Genomic DNA, 20,616 nt, shown 5'->3' with positions numbered 1-20,616 from the left:
AGTTGAAGTTTTCCACTCTAAAGTTCTGTGCCAAGAGTCCTGCTCTCATTAGAGAAGGTCACAAGGAGAGTGTTGCGGGGGTAATCTGAGAGACATGAAGAGCAGGCCGGACATCGTGGACCGTCAGGCTGAAGTTCGCAGTGGTGGTCATCCACGAGCAGTTGATGTTTGCTGTGCGAAGAGACCGGCTGGCAGAGGCTTGTGCTGAACAGCGGGTTCCAGTGTGAACACAGTAGCTAAGAGCCCAAAAACTTGAATTCAAGAACCCATGAGCCATACCAAGGGTGTAGGACCTGGGAGGCATCGCTTGGGGACCTGGGACCCCCTTCATCTGGGTCTAGGTGCTGGTTGGGGAGCCTTTTATGTCCCACAGGCTCAGATCAGGAGGCCAGCAGACTAGCCCTTTGATTCACTCAGGGGCCCTGGGTTCAAGATGAAGTTGCAGTTCTAGTTCCTCTTCCCCAGGCAAGAGGGCAGCAGGCAGCAGGTCAACACGGCAGGCCAGCAGTTCCTTTAGAGCAGCAGCCCAGCAGAGTGTCAGTCCTTGCAGCAGAACAGCAGTCCTTCTTCCTGACAGAGTATCCACAGGTCCAGAAGGATACTGAAAAGTACTGAAGGGTTGGTGTCTGAGGTCCCCTTTTTATAATGAGGTGACCTGGTTCTTGTAGGGGGAAGAAACATCTACACAGTAGCTTTGAAGTGCATGGACTTTCCTGCTTGGACTTTCCTGCTTCCCCTGCCCTGGCCCCAGATTTTCAGTAGTGACAATGTGGGGTTGTTAGGCCCTTTGTGTGAAGGCAGAGCAAAGGCTATTCAGTTGTAAGTGTGGCTGTGCTCAGCTCTAAGCCCCTCCATCCTGCCAGCAAATGGCCCAGTCAGGCAAACCTAATCTCTCTTTTGTGTGTTTGTCTGGGAGGAATTTTCAAAGTCTGTCTCTGAGCTACACCCACCCATGTGACCCAAGACAGGCTACAGGCACAAAAGTGCTAAGGGCTGGAAAATACAAAGGAGCTTATTTATGAGCTCTTGCTTCACTTTTGCGCCGCTGGTGCGTCACTATTTGTGACACACCAGTGGCATAAAAAATGAACCTTGTTGCACCATATTTACAAAGTGAAGCATTTACATAGATGCATCACTTTATAAACCCCTGCACCACATTATACCTGCACCAGGCATTATATATGCAGGGGGCGTTCCGATGCAAGAAAGGGTCGTAGAAGTGACGTAGCGAAAACTATAAGATTTCACTGCGCCACTTTTAGGACGCAAATGACGCAGGCACATTTCACATGGGACTTGCCCATGTGTAATGACCCTTTGCTGGAGTTGCATCACTTTTGTGACACACTCCAGCAATGCGTCATTTTTGCACCTACAGAAACGTCAGAAATACTGACTTATCTGTAACTCCTTGCAACATGATGCATCATACTGTAAATAAGACGCATCATTGGTGTCGCAAGGAGGGGGCAATGAAAAGTGACCTAATAACGCTGGACGAGGTCACTGCTGCCATTGCAGGTCTTGCCTCTGGAAAGGCGCCGGGACTGGATGGCCTACCTGGGGACCTGTTTAAACAGGAGCCCGTTGTTTGGGCCCCCTACCTTACCGCTCTTTTCAATGGAGTTCTTAGCGGCATGGAAATCCCTAGTACTTGGCTGAGGGCAGAGGTGGTGCCCATTTTCAAAAAGGGCTCGCCCCTCCTCCCAGCCAACTACAGACCCATCAGTTTAATTGACGTAGCACAGAAACTGTTTGGCAGGGTTTTGCTGAATCGGCTCCAGGATTGGATGGAAGAGGTGGGTGCCCTTAGTGCCTATCAGGCGGGATTTAGGAAGGGTGTATCCACAGTGGACCAGGTTTTTAGACTGAACATCATGTATTGGAGGGCAGCAATATTCGAGGGCGGTAGTCTCTACACAATCTTTGTGGACTTACGGGCCGCCTTCGACCTGGTACCTAGGGGGAAACTCTGGAGCGTCCTGGCAGAGATGGGCATTCCCCCGGACATCCTATTAATCTTACAGAGGCTGCACCATAATAATTATGCCCGAGTGAGGTGTGGGAGGTCCGGGGAACTTACTGATAGATTCCCCGTTGACCGAGGGGTAAGGCAGGGTTGTGTGTTGGCACCGACCCTGTTTTGCCTCTTCGTCAACGGGGTAATCGCCCACCTGAATGCCACTGACTACACCGACGCCCCTAAATTGAATGGCAGCAGGGTGCCCGCAATTATGTTTGTGGATGACACCCTGCTGCTGTCCAAAACCCCTATGGGGATACAGAGGATCCTCGATTCATTTGTAGCCTTCTGCACCGACAGGGGGCTAGAAATTAATGCGGCCAAAACCAAATTCATGGTTTTGAATCCGAGCCAAAAATTGCGGCCGAACCCGCAATTGGGAGCAGCACGGCTCGAGAGAGTCGCCACCTTTGAATACCTTGGTGTGACTCTTAACGAAACCATGTCTTGGGGATCCCATCAGAGTAGGGCGAACCTCAAACTGACACAAACCACTGGGGGCATCGCTCGGATGCTGACCGGCTCCTCATACCGCCCGCTGGGGGCGCTCATCCAGATATACAAGGCCCAGGCCAGGGGAGCGACCATGTACGGGGCGGAATTGTGGGGACACACACCCTGCCGGAGCCTGTCACTAACGGAAAACAAGTTCATAAGACAGATAGCCGCGCTTCCGCCCAGCACCCCGCTCCTTCCCTTGAGGCTTGATCTGGGTCTACGACCAACAGCTGATGAAATAAGCTTGAGACCCATAGCTTTTTGGCGTAGGCTGTGGAGCAGTAATGATCTTGCAACATATAGGGCGGAATTGGTGGAACTATTGAACCACCCAAAAGCGCTCCATATCCCCTGGGTTAAAAACATCCAATCCACTTGTATGGAAATAGGGCTCCCGGATCTATGGATTGACCCTGCCAATGCCGCATTAAACATCTCCAAAAGGTCCCTGGCTAATGTATACCACGAACAAAAATTAGCTAGTGCCCTAGATGCCCAGGCAGAAGGGTCCTTATCCTCTGTGTTTCTGCAAAGTAAGGATCTTTATAGGTTTGAGAGGGTTTTGGATCCTATTTCCCCTGTGCTTGCTAGAAAGCTGTTTCTCCAATGGAGATATGGCACATTGCCTTTTCGGTCCTTTACTAGTACCTGGTCATCGCCTCCCACCACAAAGCAGTGTCCGGCCTGTGATGCCATGGAGGAAACCGACTTACACGTGGCTTTCTTCTGCCCAGCCTACATGGTAGCGAGAAAATATTGGCTCCTCCCTTTAATCAGAAACATGGGCTGCAGGGAATATGCCCCAATGTACAGGATTTTAAAATCTGATGTCTCAGGCCCAATTGTCTTTGCACTGACAACATTTCTTACTAATGTATGGCACACTCGTAACCATATTTTAAAGGTGTTGGGTCCCTCCTAAATTTTAGATGCTAAGTTTTTACAGTATTTTTAGCATATGCATTTCCAATGTTTTACATCTTTTAATGCATTGATTTATTGTGATTGTATATGTGCATTGTTTATCTTTTATGGCCAATGGCCGAAATAAAGATTGGAAATGAAATGAAAAGTGACGCATCGCTGTTTTCACGCAGCAATGCCTCACTTTTCATAAATGAGGCCCAAAGTTTCTATAAGTGGCATTTTCAAAATTCTAATGAAAAATCTGACTTTACCATTAAAGAAGGTTTATCGTTATAATTTCAACAACATCAGACATGACATGGCCATCAGCTCCCAATTAGAAAATACAGCTTATTAAATGTAATAAGGAATCCACATTGCTATCCTGTTGGATAGCATTGGACCTCAAAGGAGTGAAAAATGAATTTAGGAGTGTTTAACTACTAGGACATGTAAAACTTAAAAGTACATATCCAGTCTTTTGATCACACAGCTCCCTGCCCTATATGCCCCATAAAGCCTAACTTAGGGATGACTTATGTGTAATAAAATGGGGAGTTTAAGCCTTTTTAAATGCCAAGTCGATATGGCAGTTTAAACCTGTATTCAGGCTGCAGTGGCCGGCCTAGGATATATTTTAAAGTGGTACTTTAGTGGGTGGCACAAAAAGTGCTGCAGGCCTACTGGTAGTGTTTAGTTTACTGCCCATGGGTATATAGTAAACCACTCTACAAAGGACTTACAAGTAAATTAAATATTTAAATTGGGTATAAGCCAATTTCACCATTTTTTGGGAAGAGAGCTCAAGCACGTTAGCACTGGTTAGAAGTGGCAAAGTGCACTGAGTCCTAAGGCCAACAAAAATGAATTCAGAAAAAAGTGGAGGGTAAAAGGCAAAAAGTTTGGGGGGACTCTGCAGAAAGGGCCAGGTCCAACACTGAATTTTATTGTTTTGATCTTTTTAGCCATCATGCAGACTTGTTGCAAAGTAGCAATATTTATTTGTACTGAAAATGAATACACATTAGCATTGAAACTTCTTTCATTGAGATTTTGAAAATGGATGGATATTTCAGAGTTACTGTTCTGTCAACTGCTTAAAAGAGTTACAACGAGATTCCCGATGACGATATGAAAACCCAATGAACAAATTTTAGCAAACAAATGGTAGCAGTCATAGTACTTGCAAGTATCACGTCAACTTCACAAGAGAAAAAACTTTGCACACCACGGTTAGAAGTATTTTAAAGGCATGACCTTTAAGTAGCCATATTGTTATTTATTTTTATACGAAATGCCAGAGTTTAATGCACTTGTTCCCTGAGCACAGTATTACCTTTTATCTGGTTATTCATTTTCTATATTTACAGGGGATCAATACTGCGGGGGACAACTGGACAAACCTTTGGGCTCTTTTAAAACACCTAACTGGCCAGATAGGGATTACCCTGCGGGGGTCACTTGTTCGTGGCATATTGTTGCCCCCAAGAATCAGGTGAGCACTGTATATTATATGAAATTAGAAAAATTAGCTTAAAATTCTGTTTCTTCACAATACATAGTGATAGTACAGATGATTTTCAATTTATCTTCTAAATTTTCTAAATTAAATTGAACCTCAATACAGGGATCTATGCTGCTGATCATTAGTAGCCCTCTGTCCTGTCCACTCTTTGCCTTCATATAGACATTTAAACACTAAGGTCAAACATATAGGGGAATAAGCGATTTGCCTATTATCTTCATTTGTTTGTTTTACATTACTCCACATTGCAATTCAAACCTGTGAAACATGTCAATCTTGTGAAAAAGGCTGCGACAATGTTTGCAAGAAAAAGTCACTCACATCCAGTTTGCAATCACAAATGTACACAAAACATAACTGACGGTCCCATTATATCTAACGTTACCTGTACTCTGTGCAGTTGGTCTTCAGAAAAAAAAATGTTGATGACATTCAGGGTCTTATTTAGAATTATCCGGAAGGAATACTCTGTCAAAATGTGGAGGGTGTCCCGGCTGTCATATTATAAGTGCCATAGGCAGACTAGTGCACTTGTAATACCGCGGACGAAGCATCTGCCACATTTTCATTGTATACACATTAATTATGTCACACTCAATTGGTCCATTTCATGTCTCCTGAGGCAGATGGTTGCTGCACATGCTTCCTCCTTTATGAATGTATCACCATTGCTTGTTTGGTTAAAGGATTTTGTTCTTCCATAATGGGAGCCTGTATCTTCTTTTAAAGGTGACAGTCAGTCTCTTTCTTGAAACTAAGAACTAAATAAACCTATCACCTTTTCAACTTCTTGTTTGGGATGGTTTGCCTATTGCATTCTGCATATTGTTATTTGGGGTTATAGCACTGCAGCTGCCACCAAATGATGGTGGCTTCGTTTTTCGCCTCTCCCTCCTCACTCTCGTAATTTTACTTGTTAGATGAGTTCCAGCTCCTCAGGGGGTTTGAAACCCTGTACTATTCATAGAAATTTCTGCTCTTCCCACCCTTCAGTTGAATTCTTGGCTTCAGGTTAACCGTAAATATATTCATGAGATTCAGCCTTATTCATATTATTCACATACAACAAAGTACAGTTATGTATTATCTGAAAGGTTGTCACTTTAAAAATCCCCAATTTAAATACAGAGTCGTAGTTCATATACATTTAGGTACAACAACAGATAATGTTGAGTGTGGTCAGTTTTCAAATGCCTGTGACCTAAAAAGCTATCTTACTTCTGCTACAAACAATGCTGGTCTGATCTACAAAACCTCTCTTGCATCTTATGCTACAATCTCATCCCTAATCACCAGTTTTCCTCTTCCAAAATGTGATTTTCCTATCCTACTTCTCCAGGCTATCTGTAGTATTATTTGTCTTTATCCCTCCCTACCTGATATTCTTCAAAAGCCTGTCTCTCCTGATCCAAATTAAATGAGTACTGGCTGTTCACTTGTAGTGCTCTATTGCTTTAGCTATGCAAGTGTTTTTGTACCCACATCTAAATATGTGCCCTGTGTAATGAGAAGCAATGAGTTTCAAGTGACTGTGGCCCATATGTACTAAAGGTTTTTTTCATTTCTTAACAGACAGAATCGCTATTTTGGGCTTTTAAAAAATAAAAAAATGGCCTTTCCTAATGTACAAAGGCATATACGCAGTCGCAAAATGAAATTCCACTGAGTAGAAATCCCATTTTGCAATTTGCAATGTAGGAAATCGCAACCAGGGATTTCCTAGTAGCGATTTCCTAACCGCATGTACTTATCATTTCCTAATTGCGACACGATCATTTAGGATATGCTATTACCATTGAATCAGATTAGGTGGTAACCAGGTGCGAAATAAAAAATGCCCCCAAAATGCATCAAGATCATTCCTAATGGCTCAGAGCATGGCATTAGCATGAAATAATTATCATGACTTAGCCAAATATGCTACATAGTGCTTCAAATCTGTAAATGGTTTGACAGAGATGGGGCAAACCTACTAATGCTTTGAGATCGTGCTTGCACTATTTGGATGCAGATGTATGTGAAAGGCCAGCAATCCTGATGTAAGTGACACTCGAGCCCATCTTTGTGCATCAACGGCTCCAGGCCTTTCATTCATTGGCCCCTGTGATGCCAAATACTAGACTGTGGCGTCATGTGATGTAGAAGGTGAGTGTTAAGTGTGAGAGTGCAGGGTCGCTCATGGGATGCATTTCTGGATCAGTGAAAAATAATAGTGATGAGTGTCGACACACTTGGGTTTTCAGGGAGTTATGGAGGTTTGAAGGAGATTGGTTTCATGCAAGCTAAAGGCGGTCGGGTATGTGAGAACGACCTTATGCTGGATCTATTGGATGTTAATTCCTCCACCAGAACAGCTTGTTTACCCTTTTATTAATGCATGTAGCAAGCCCTGTCAGGTGATTGATGCCATGTTCTCCATTAGTCATTTATTTAACCGTGAAAGAAGTGAAATTAGGTCCAGTTCAGAGTTTTTATTTTTGTCGAATTCATCTTTTCGTCCAGTCTACTTGTATGTGCCGCTGTTAGGACCAGTGCTTAATTTGGAGCAGTGGTTTCCGGTGCTCGGCACCAGCACTTAATTGTCAGCACCAGGGTCTGTGACAGTCTTCCACAAGGTGACCATATCTGGATAATTTAGAAATGACCACAACAGTGAATTATTAACTCAATATATATTAAAAATTAATATTACTTGCCACCAAGCGATTCTTATAGCTTTGAGGGCCTGAAATAGTCTGAACTGTCACACTTGTAGGAGTGTGAATCTTAGTACTTGTGTTGTTATAATCATTGATGGCACTGGCAGGATCAATGTGTGGTACATGGTGCAGTGGCCTCCTGACGAAGCGAGTGGTGATAGAAGCGAGGGGTAGTCCCTTTCGTCTGCATGCCTCTTTCCTACACCGGAGCCCCGATGAGTGTAAAATGGTAAGTCCGTTAGTCACGCAGTGGCATGAAAAAATATTAATGTGTGAAGTCCTGCAGTATCGCGGTCAATGCCAGAATGCCGAAAAATAGGCCTAATGTCACCCCTGCTGACATTATTACAACCAGCGCCTGCTCTTCAACCGCCCTACCATGGGCTACGGCCACACAACACCCATTGTCCCCTGCAGGTGATATTCCTGGATCTCCCACCCTGTATCTCGGCTTCTCACAGGCTATCACTCAGGCATAATAATTTATGACCTGATGATGATCCCCTAATTCTAGTGGGGATTGAAACGTTGTCAACCTTTACATCTTGACTCCAAAATTGTTTCATTTGGATTTTCTGATGGGGCATAAGATGTTTGTGTAATAGTGACTGCTTGAATTTGTATTTTCTCACAAAGTCACCTTGTACTTAAATGCCTAAGGTCTGTAAATTGGCTGACTTCCAACCTTTTAACCCAATTAATTTTGTATATATTTTCCTTCTGTTCGTTCAATTATTTTATACCTAATAAATGTACTCATCTCCGCTAAGGAGAATACAACCCCAGGGTTTATTGTGATTCTGTGTGCCATTGTTCTTATACCCTTCCTGGAGGGACCGATCTTCCTTAAAATTCTTATGCATATCCTAGGTCCCTTTAGACTTACAGGGTTCCATTGTCTCTTTACAAATAAAAAAAATATTAAATAACATACGTTAAATTCACAATTAACATTATTCAAAACCTGACAGAAACAGTTCAAAACTTTGGAGTTTTTCTAGGGGTAGTGACCACTCAGTATTTATTTTCTCAAATGCTGGGTTTTTTAATCTATTTATTCATAACTTTCTTATACTTATATTTCTTGAGTACAATCTATAGAGGCAAATAGGTACGATACAGGACACAGATAAAAAAATAACAATTTATAATTACAATCTGCTTGGGTTGAACCAGAACAAAGTTACTGGATGTCTACCAAAAAGGCAAACTATGTAGTTTTAGTAACACACTTTTACAATATCAAATCTAGCTAGAGTAGTCCTGATATCACTGGAATGGCGACTTTGTTGGTCAAATAAAGCATCTCGTACACTCTTTCGAATTCGTCATTGCTGAATATTCTTCTATGTCAACGAGGCATGTTATTATGAGCATTTCACTTGACCTTAAGACCTGAACTTATTTATGTATCTATTTAATTATAATGTGGGCACTATGCGTCCCTAGGCATTTACAAGAATACATTCTCATGATCTGCAAAATGAGTTGATGTGCATGTTGCTAAAGGGCCGATACTGAATGGAATTCAGAAATTTAAAATAAAGAACTTTAAAGCCTTCATGAATCCTAACAGAGCATGCTTTAATTTAATGTTCACTTGTAGAGACGTCAATAGCTAAAGGCCAATAACAGAACGTCTGTAAACCCCTTTCCAATGTACCATAGCCTTAAGAATTTTAAGGAGCATCTGACTTTCTGAGCGAAGTCACCACCGCATATTTGGATAGCTTTACCTTGCAGGTAAAATAGGACGATGCTATTGAGATATTGACAAAACAGACACCCTTGAAATTGATATGCTTGTCTACAGACAACCAATGAAAGGACAGCAGGCCATTCGTAATACCACTATATCTCTTCGATTTAAGGAATGATTTTGCACGATATTCTGGATGAGCAGCAGCTGACCAATCTGTTTCTTTAGTAGTCTATCTAATGTAGCACTAGAAAATTATATGTAGGGTTAACTCTGAGATAGCCATAAGCCTATTCTTACTTGACATCAATAATCTGCATGCACAAGTTCTGGTGTATAACACAATTATATAGTTTAAGTTATATTGGGTCAAATCCCAAAAATAAATCCCTCAATGATTATATGGCAGGTGCTCTAGTGAACAGCGCAGTGAACATGGCAAAAGCGAATAATGGTGCGCTAAGTGTAGTAATGAAAAAACTGAATGAAAACAATGTAGGCGTATTCATAATCAATTTTTCAATCTTGAATCAGATTGGATCATAGTTTCAGCAATAACAATTAATGACAGTCTACATATTAGAGAGTCGATGTTTAAATCTCTAAATATGATTTTTACAGGGTATTCATCATGTCTAGTTGGTAGCACTTACAGAAAAAAGATGGGCCAACTGAACGTCTAGGGCATGCTGAAACATTTTAGAACAGAGTGTGTATGTAGCTCTTACTGGTAGTCAGAAAGAAGCTCAATCAATCCGTTTTTTCCAGATCGACTAGTCCAAGATTTATATCTGGAGAATAAAACAATTTTCATTTCACCAAATTTTTTTTACAAAAAATCTTCCTAGACCCCTGCACTATTCAGCCTTGTCCAGAACCCACATATTGAGTTGGGCCACATAATAGACCATTCTCTTTAGGGATATAGCTTATTTAAGAGGTGTGCCTCATCAGGAAGATGGCGGGCCAATGATTGGTTGACTATTCGTAGGCCAAAGTACTCAGGCACTGCAGTCTTCAAGGACTGAACAATGAAACAAGGTTTATTAAGAAATCTGGCTGGCTTCAACACGACTTATGCTAAACTGATGTAAGTACCTTCCAGATGACTGCAGTGACCTAGAGAAGGATGGCTGTCAAATTCATATACAAAAATTGGCAAGTCAGGTAAAGCTAGCTTGGGTGCTGGCTCACCTTAGCGTATGCAATCGATTGGTAAGACTTGCTAGCTTGCCCAAGTCATTAACACATTCACACAATCAAATCTGGCATTAACAGAAGACCGTCCAGCTGTGTGTGATGTTTTAGTGTAGCATGGGAACCACTTGCTAAAGATGAAGAGAGAAGCAAACTGAGTAGACCACTTAATGTAACTTCAAATTTGAGTCTGGGGTGCCACAATAACCCAGGATTATTGTTTACAGTTTTACCAAATATAGTGGACAGCCTAAACTTTTGGTTCGGGGCATTTTCCAAGCACCTGAAGTTCTTGAATTGATCCCAGGAACAGAACGTATATGTATTATCCGACATTCCAGCCTTAAACCTTTTTTTAAACTCCAACATTTTTAGGAAAAATCATTTTTTGTTAACCTCATGTTTCTGATGTAAAGTACGTGTCCAGGTGTTCTCTGCACAATGTTCCTTCTTTCTCAAAATTCTGTTATTTCCTCCATTTTTTTCCTGATTTCAAATGTCTCATATTCCTTGTGATTTTGTTTTACATTTCTAGACATCTAGCCTTTCTAATCATGAAGAACTGTTTATCACTTGCAACATTCCTTGTAAATGAGAAAGCAGACGTACTTTTTGATCTATGTAATTTTTTTGCAGTATGCTAATTGACAATATTTTGGTGCTGATAATGCCTGCTCTCTTGTCTCTGGGATGGCCCTGGTGCCTCCCCAATTTTCTGTATCTCTATGGAAAATCAACGATAACTTTATCCTGGGCGCTGTCATATTTTACTTTTCCTGGGAACCAAAACTCTCTTTCTCCCTTCCAGCTTGAATCAGTGCCTAATAATCCCCAAAAGTAAAAGCCCTTCTTAGTCAGAAGTATAGATTACTATCTGTTTTTTCCATGCACTTCAATTATTTATTTTGGCCTCAGTACACTGTGTTAACATTCAACATATTTGCTTTTGCAAAGTGTGCATTGCTTGCAGTCTGAGGTCCATATTTCATTATCTCTCTTGGCTCAACAAACGCAATAACAATCCTGAAGCCAATATCATCTTTGATTAGTTTTCTCAAAATGTGTCAATAATTATGTGCAAACTGCAAGCTAGGCTTACGTCTGTATAAAAGTGACTGGGAATTATTGTTTTACATATTCTAGGCATGTTTTCCCTGTGAGTATCCTTGTTCACTCTTCCCTGTTCCTATACAGATGACATTCATTTTTCTCGGTCTATGACTAAAACATATAGGTTATGACAGTGACTTTTATCACCCATGTTTTCTGCTTGTCCAACCATGTTTTTATTTACTATAGGATAAATCTACATTATTAACAATACTGTTCATTTTTACTCAGTGCTTAATTTGAGCTGGTGGCTACCGTTGGAGGCCACTGGTACTTACTTTTGGGGACCACCACTTATTTTTCCTCATAACACATTGATCGAGAGCAAGAGAGGGAAACACACAAAGCAGAAAGATAGAGGAAGCGTGTTAGAAATTGTATTTCTGGTTGGCTAGGGCTAGCGCCAAAGCCAGGCAGAAACCACCACTCTAGTCAGGGCCAGGGAGTTACACACTGAAGATAACCCCTGCTCACCCACTGGTAGCTTGGCACGAGCAGTCAGGCTTATCCCGGAGGCAATGTGTAAAGCGTTTGCACAACACATACACACAGCAGCAACCTACTAGGCACACCACAAAAGGATCTCCCCACAAGGTTATATAAAAAATAGCCTTTGTATTATCATAAACACATTAGAAACATAATCACACATTTACACGGTCCCAACTGGCACTGGCAATATTCACAGGGGATTATACAAAAGACTGGGCCAATCGGGCCACTGTCAAAACCATCACAATGCAGGTAGTAAATATAAAACACAATCAGTAACTACTGGTACCATAAAAAAAATGTCAGGGCTTCTAGTGGGCTCTTCCAAATGGCCCTCGGGCTGCTACTACAGCAAGCTCACTGCACACAATGCGCCAGGGGTGTGTGTGGGGGGGTGCAATTCACCCTTTCCTATATATCAATAAATATTGAACCCCTGATTGCAGCTGACTGCGCTCTCGCAGGGCAGCTGGGAAAGGCACTATGGCCACTGCCACCACTGTGCCTCCTGGGTCCCCACTAGGATTCAACAATATTTTTCCCAACCGTTGCAGCTGCCAGCAACTGCGGTGCAGCTGTGAAAAGGAAAATGCAAAAAACACAGTTGATGGACATAAGGTAGAACAATGTCAAACATTCACCCCAGTACAAGGATCTGGGCCTAAATCCATCGTTTTTTTGCACTCCACACCACCCTGGGTTAGACACTGGCTATATGCAAATCAGCTCTGACCCTGTGCCTCATGGGAACAGTCCAGTCCGAACTACCAAGCCATGTCTTTCCCAGACCGGAATCAAGCATCCAAGGACCGGTTTCTGGCTATCAGCCTTCATCAGCCTGGATAGCTTGACTCCAGTGGTGTGGAGAGCCTGGGACTCACGTCTGAGTATACCCAGCACACTCAGGGTGAAAAGGAAACAAGCATGGGCGCTCACGGTGCCTTGGGAGCACCCCTGCTCTTGAATTAGCCCCACTCACCGGGCTCTCTTCGGTCTAGCACAGGCACTCACTGTGCCTTGGGAGCACCACTGCTCTCAAATCAGCCCCACTCACCGGGCTCTCTTGGGACTCCTCAAAACAGGGAACAGGCACCAACAAAGCTTGCTTCCCGCCCCACTCACTGGGGCTGCTCGGGGACTCCCCTCCTCTCCTCTGCTCCAGTACCCAGGGGAGGCTCCTTCTCCTTCCTTACAGATATTGGGGAGACGTCTGCACAGGACTCCGGCATGGAGCCCACAAGGCTCTGGTCCCTCTCAGCGGCCTTCTTCCATTGCTGGGCAGCATGCGGGACTCTCTCCGGTAATGGGAGTAGAGCTCCGTCCACAATCAGGCTTCACTTGCCTGACTTCTCACATGTCTGCGCTCTCATTGGCGGCCTAGGCAACTTCCTCTTCCCGGCCCGCTTCTACTGGTGGGCCGGGAATTAGATCCCGCCAACAACCAGGCACAGGCTGCCTGGCTTCCGAGTCGCATTGGCAGCGGCCCGGCAATGCCTTTCCGCAGCGTCTTTCTCAGTGGCGCAATGCAGGTTGGGCACTGACTTTTCAAGAACCAAATGCATGGTAGGCTCCCGCCAGGCACGCACACCTGCGGGGTGGGCTCTCGCTGGATAAGCTCAAATGCGGGGAAGGCTCTCGCTACTCAGGGGCAATAACGCGGGGTGGCACCGGCTTTCTAATGAACCTTAGATGCGGGGTGGGCACCTGCTTTCAAGATAAACACCAGTGCGGGTGGGCACCCGCTCCTTTGGCAAAACATGGGGTGGGCTCCGGCTATCCCTGGCAATGCGAGGGGGAATCCCCACATCAGGAATCCCTCGGCGCACACGTTGCAGCCCAGCGCTGTGGAGCATGTACGCTCCTCCTCTTCAGCAGTTTTGGAGATCCCTCCTCTGGGGCTCTAGTAAACAAAATACAGCACTCTCGAGGCGCTAAGCCCCTCAAAGTTCCTGGAGTAAAGCTGGGCAAGGAATCCAGCAGTCAGGAATTAAAAGTCCTTTGGGCTGGGGACACCCCAGCAGGGTGCAGCCAGGCAATCCAGCATGCAGGGATCCCAAAGAAGCTGCAGGTGGGTCCCACGTGGTACCTCCTGGCAGAGTGTCCCCTCCAGCCCAAGTATGCACAAGCACAGCTCCAAAAACATGGGGTCACAGCCCCTATATTTATATTCTGTTTCCCCTTGTCTGCGCCAACACAGGGCTAGGGGGAACTAGTTCCAACTGGTTCTGGGGTTGTTGAAACACTTTGTGTACAGTGCTCACACCCTCCTTTGTCAGGTGGGGGCTCGTAATCTGACACACTACAGGGGGGCGGAGCCAGCATTCACATAGGCAGGCATAGACCTATTCACAGTCAGGGGACTACTCCTCCCACTACTCCAAATGCAGATGCCCTATTCAGCCTAGCGCTGACTCACCCGGCCCGTCCAGGAGCCACACACAGCTCACCAGCCCCTGTCACACAAAAGCCAGACATGCAATTCACATCAGGCAGGCAGACGCATAGCACACAGAAATGCCAACTTCTAAAAGTGGCATTTCTACAACAGTTATAATAAATCTGCACACACCATTGCGTAGCATTTATCACTATTCCAAATATACCAAACTTGACCACGCTGCTCCTCTCATATCAGGAATTACCACTGATACACTTATCAGGGAATTCCCCAATGTATTCCCATTGGAGGGCAGCCACAAAGCAGTGAGAAACTAAAATGGCTGTTTGTCACTACCAGGACATGCTCACACTTAAGGTACATGTTGTTACCACTTTTTCTGTCTTCCCTTTCCTTTTTTTTCTTTCCTGTAAGCTTTTTCTTTATCTACTGCACCTTACTAACTGGTCCCTAGAGAATCAGGTGAAAGGGGAGGTAGTATATAAGTCCCTCCCCTCCTTGACACCGGTGCTTGGCTTTATAGACTCATATTGGATCCCGGCCCGAGAGAACGCTTGTGCGCGTTTCTCTAAAAAACTCCTGTTTGTCTTGAACCCCGCTTGCGACCTATTGGACCCTCTTTCTCCCCGTTGCCAGAACCGCTACCAAAAAAGGGACTGAAGCCGCGACTGGATTGATCAAGCAGCGAGTCGCTGCTAATTTGCTTCGTTGCAGCCGGAGCCATGTCAGGAGTTGAGAAGCAGTATCCGGCTGCTTCACAGCTCACATGGCAGAAGCCGCAACCGGATGGGAAAGCAGCTGCCGCTGCTAAAATCTGCACTTTGCTGCGGCCGGAGCCGCGTCAGGAATTGAGAAGCAGAATCCGCTGCTTCATTGCTCACGCGGCAGAAGCTGTGACCGGATGGGAAAAAGCAGCTGCTGCTGCTAAAAACTAAACTCACTTGGCCGGAACTGCGAAAGACTTTGTAAGTCGCTACAGCTGCCAGAAATTTGAATGTAACCATGGCAAACTGCCGCTCATGTTGAAAACGCTGCCAGAGCAGCGAGGACTTTTTGAAACGCGGCAGAAATGCAGCTGAAGTTTGAAACGCAGTCGTAACCACGAGGGAATTGTACCGCGCCATATTACTGCTTCTGCATGAAATACGGCTGACGCTGCGAGGATATTAATCCACGGATAGTGCAGTGAGATCAAAACCCAGGAGACAACAGCTGTTTTAAACATAGAAAACGCGGATGGATCCGCGCAACGACGTGAGAGCAGTAAGAACTGCTAGTCCGTAGTAAGTTCCAAGTTGAGAGCTCTTGATTATTTTTCACTACTAAAAGGACTGTAAGGCATGGCCTTCCCCAGCGGTATTCATTAACACCCTAGTTTTTCTGCGAACTGTTCATAGAGGCACACGGCAGGAGCAGGCAGCACTGCCTCCCTCCAACTTACTTTAATCCCTTTTGTACTCTCTCAGAGGAGCCCGGCAGGAGCCGGCGGCATCACCTCCAACGCGAAGTATAGCGAGATTCTGTTTTATGGTTCGGGCATTGAATCACAGGATGTTGCTCGCATCCCCGAAGACTCGATCCGGTATCCCCAGCTCTTGAGTCAGCAGCTCTGCCTGCTGGGCCACATCCTCTCTACTCCTGTGTTATCTCTCAGGGAGCTCTTTCCTTCTCCCAGATGATGAATGATGAAATCAGCTCTTTATTTATTACATAGGCGAAACTGATAAAATGCCAAGGCTTGTTTTTATTTAAATGTGAACGTTTTAGGTCCACAGTTGCATCTTTTACAATTCAAATACATTGTATAACTCAATACACAAGATCAGGGCAGGCTTTAGGGGGGGTGTGGTGTAATCAGTGCCGCCGCATTGGGCGCTGACGTGGGGGTTGGCACTGACCCCAGGGAGGAGCACTGTGTTTAGCAATAACTTACAATTTAAAAACATCTGCTGCAGAGTTCCTTGTGAGTCCAGCTTTCAGGCAGCAATAAAATTGTCAAGATAACTCTTGTGATGAATGTTCCTGCTAGAGAGAGAGAGATCAGAGTTTGGTGTTGACTCCCCATTAAAAGAGGGTTATTATGCCTGCTGCCAAGAGCAGATCTGTATTTTATGTGAATAGCTGAGTGGATAAATAAAGCCAGCCTTTACCAGCTCTTTAAAACAAATCAAATTTATGAGAGAGGCTTCCTATGGAGAGTTTAGGGGCACTTTTGCTGGGTTGGAGTGAGGGAATCATAGAGGAGGTCATGGGGAGGAGGATGCAAAGCCGGTCCTACATGAGATGGTGCTCCTTCAAGAATCTTTTGAGCAAAACGAATATACTACATACTATACAAATAACAGGCCTGACCTATTGGCATTGTCAGAGCTTATTTGCAATCTGTTCACACAGGCAGGACAAAACGTTCACGAATCTGGGTCTTTCTTTTTTATTTGCAAATGTCAGCGTTTGCTGAGAATTATCTTGGCTGCACATTCAGATTTAAAATGTGATTTGGAAATTAATTCCAATTTTTTACATCAACATACGATATACACGTCAACTGGATAAATCCCCCCGAAACACTCAAGATATTCTTTTCTTTTGTTGCAGGTGATTGAGGTAAAGTTTGAGAAGTTTGATGTGGAAAGAGATAATTATTGCAGATACGATTATGTGGCAATTTTTAATGGTGGGGAAATCAACGATGCCAAACGAATTGGGAAATTCTGTGGGGACAGTCCACCAGCGTGAGTAGCCTTCATTCATTCAAAAACGTTGACGAATTCACGCATTTTTTTACAAATGTGGTCCACAAATTTTTTTTCTTCCTGCGAAGCACATCACGCAGTCGTAGCACTAAGTGAACAGCCACTGCTAAAAAAACTGCAATGGGATTTATTTATTGCCTGTTTTATCTATTTTCTATGATTGACCATATTTTTTTCTGCATTAAACATACACAAGTGCGGGTTGGGTGGGGTTATAGTCCTTTTGTTCTGTTTCCTTTGTATTGCATTTCATTTTTTCCTGTATTCACATGAAAATAGTCAAAGTCAAAATGGTGTCTGTTGATGCTGCGGAAGTCTCTGTGGTACAGAGCTCCGCTCTATATGTGTTATTTGACAAATAAAATTTGTTTAAAAAAAACCAAAAACATACACAAGTGCACACAAATGCACACTCGCATGCATACCCTCTCACACACTCCTCTTTTGCCTTTGCTGTATTGTAGAGTAAGCTGTAGGAACCCATGCAACCATTTCCCGTTTCAAGCCCGAAGAATAATGGTCCAGGCCATTGTCCTGTCCCGTCTTGATTATGGGAATGCCCTCTATTTGGGCGCCCCCTCCAGCACAATAAAAAAACTCCAAGTAACTCAGAACGCGGCAGCCCGCCTTCTCCTTGGACTCCCCCGAAGACATTCAGGAGCCACCGCCCTGAGAAAATTACACTGGCTGCCCATCCAAGACAGAGTAAAATTCAAAGCGATGTGCATTATGCACAAGGCCATGTGGAAGAAAGCCCCTGCAATGATCTGTTCCCTCGCCACCACCTACCATCCGTCGAGATCACTTCGCTCTAGCACAGCTTTTCTGGCCACAACCAAGAAAATCAAACGGGCCAGATGGGGTGGACGCTCCTTCTCACTGAATGCGGCCCTAGCCTGGAACTCCCTGCCACCCACACTGTGTTGTGAACCCGACCTACAAAAGTTCAGGAAAAACTTGGAAACTCTTCTCTTCCATTAAGCTAGACAGCAACCTCCAACAAAACCTACCGTTCTACAGCGCTACGAGGCCTCCGGGTAGTAACGCGCTCTACAAAACACAATTTCATTTCATTTCATTTCATTTCATTTGCCTGGACTGGAGCACATGTGCATTGTTTTTTTTCTAAGACTCTCATGCTTAACCCCTTCGCCGCAGGGCTAATTCCCCCACGGCGTGGGCGGAGGGGGGCCGCGCGCGGCGCTGTACTCATGACGAGCTGAGCTCGTCATGAGGCACAGTGGAGCTGTGCTCGTGACGAGCTGAGCTCGTCATGACTCCACCCACTTAATGGAACACCCCGCACAGGAGGGGAACTATCCCCACGTGGGCGTTCCACAGCAGTTATGACAAGCTCAGCTCATCATGAGCACAGCTCCACTGTGCCTCATGACGAGCTCAGCTCGTCATAAGCGCCGAAGGAGTTAATGGACCCTGGGCCAACAGGACCTCTCCCTCTAAAATGCAAATTGTGTGCCTCTGGATGAATGAGGGAATTAATATATTCTCAAAACACTTGGGCATGAAAGACTATTGAGCTGTTCTCTAAAATTGCCCAAAAATGTATACAGCATCACTGAAGGTATGGCAGAAACATGATAACATTATCACTATGACTCAAATAATTCATTTTACAGAAATATTTAACTGAATTGTGTAAGCATGTTGGAATCTATAAATATGTTTGTGTTTTATGTCTTTGGCACACAGTAGATATTCCTCTTGGTTCAGAGTTCTCTGTAGTCAGCAGCCTCCTCTGAAAGGACTGTGCAGCTTCCAAAAGGAGTTTCTTCAACCTGTCTCTTTCTGGTAGGAAGTTCTCCTAGTAGAGACAGGTGTATATAACCATGTCTTGGGCTCAAAATTCCACGGACCTGATAATTCTCGCCTCAGTGCCTATTCCAATCATGGAGTCCCACTCTGCAACTCTGGGCAATAGCTTGCTTAATCTCCACAACGGCCCCACAATGCTAAGGATGCCTGGCCTCCACCTTGGGGGTGCCCAGGAGTGGACGCCTCACAGGGAAAGCCAGGATGGGTTCCACAGCGGTATTCGTACAAGCGCCTTGAGACCCTTGCGGGTGAGTAGTGCGCTATACAAGTATCAATTTACATTTACAATTTACATTTACATGTGGCTCAGATGCGGAAACTAGTCTCCCTACCTCTCAACCAAAGATCTGAACAGAGTCATGCCATGGGCGGGACAATCTACCTTTAGGCTTCTTTCAGACCTGGAGGCTTCTTCTCCAGAGTTACAAACAAGTTCTGCAATGAACAAGAATTTCAAGAAAGTGGGATACTACCGAGCAGCCCTAAGTTAATCTAAATGCGTGTTTTGAGCAATCACCACTCCCACATTCGCACCCAAGTGATATAATTCCTCTGATTAGTGGCACCAACATTTTCACAGTTTTGTGTCACTGCAGACCTCTGAACGTAAGATGCTCAATAGCTTCAAACTGCACCTACTGCCAACCTAGCTATCCCACCATACCCAAGGGGATTTCAGCACCTCATGTTAACACTTCAAGGATGTCCTTCAGGGAGCAGAGTATGTGGCTCTGGTAGAAACATCTTCATGAAAAAATAGGTGTGGAGGTATGGAAGGCATAAATGTCCTTTCATTACACTCAGATCAACTCCCCTTTCTTGGACATTGTGTGTTCCCTCTGAATATGGCCTGCGCGAGTTCTTTCATGAAGACTGGCTAATGGAGAGAACTGGAATAGCCACTGTGACTGAAGGGCGTTGTCATGCATTTCTGCCACATTTCTTCACAAGTTGTTCATGGGGTGGAGACAAAGTACTTTTAAGTAACATTCATTTTGTAGCCCATGGTCTAGAACTAGACTTGTCACTCTAAATCTGAAGAAATACGGTCACGCCGAAGAAAAATGATTTTGCCAGCATGGTTATATATGCTTGAGAACTGACTGCTCCATTTGCACTCACAAGAGTGAGATGAGATGTTGGGGAGAGAGACTGCCATAGGGTGTAGTGTTTTGTCTAAATCAATATTGTGACGAGACAGGTCACACTATTTACATGCCCCTGACTTTTTTCTCTCCTTAATAACATAAACTGTTAGAGGTAGTGGCAAGCATGCCCTGGCAAATTCGCTTACCCTGCTCTGACTCATCATTGTAGTCCTGTTTGTAAGTGGTCAACAATACTGAATGATGTAAATGATCACACCTTCGCTCATAATAACTTTTCTGGGAAGTTGTAAGGTTTCCCTATCTGACTATGCCAAGCACTATTCCACAATTTAATTTCCATCCTAAAGATACTCCCAAAATAACTGTGGTAG

General features: G+C 44.3%; 1 protein-coding gene across 1 annotated transcript in view; it reads left to right on the top strand.

The window, feature by feature from the left end:
* The window catches only part of PCOLCE2 (procollagen C-endopeptidase enhancer 2), a 402,867-nt gene that overhangs the window by 200,738 nt on the left and 181,513 nt on the right, over positions 1 to 20,616 (top strand). Inside the window, exons 4-5 of the mRNA XM_086943719.1 lie at positions 4,801 to 4,925; positions 17,146 to 17,282. Coding sequence (XP_086799845.1) covers positions 4,801 to 4,925; positions 17,146 to 17,282 — 262 coding nt within the window. The remainder of the gene's footprint in view (positions 1 to 4,800; positions 4,926 to 17,145; positions 17,283 to 20,616) is intronic.

The sequence above is a fragment of the Lissotriton vulgaris genome, chromosome 11 (assembly GCF_964263255.1).
Source record: "Lissotriton vulgaris chromosome 11, aLisVul1.2, whole genome shotgun sequence".
In the NCBI taxonomy this organism is placed as follows: Eukaryota; Metazoa; Chordata; class Amphibia; order Caudata; family Salamandridae; genus Lissotriton; species Lissotriton vulgaris.
This window is presented reverse-complemented; position numbering and strand designations above follow the sequence as displayed.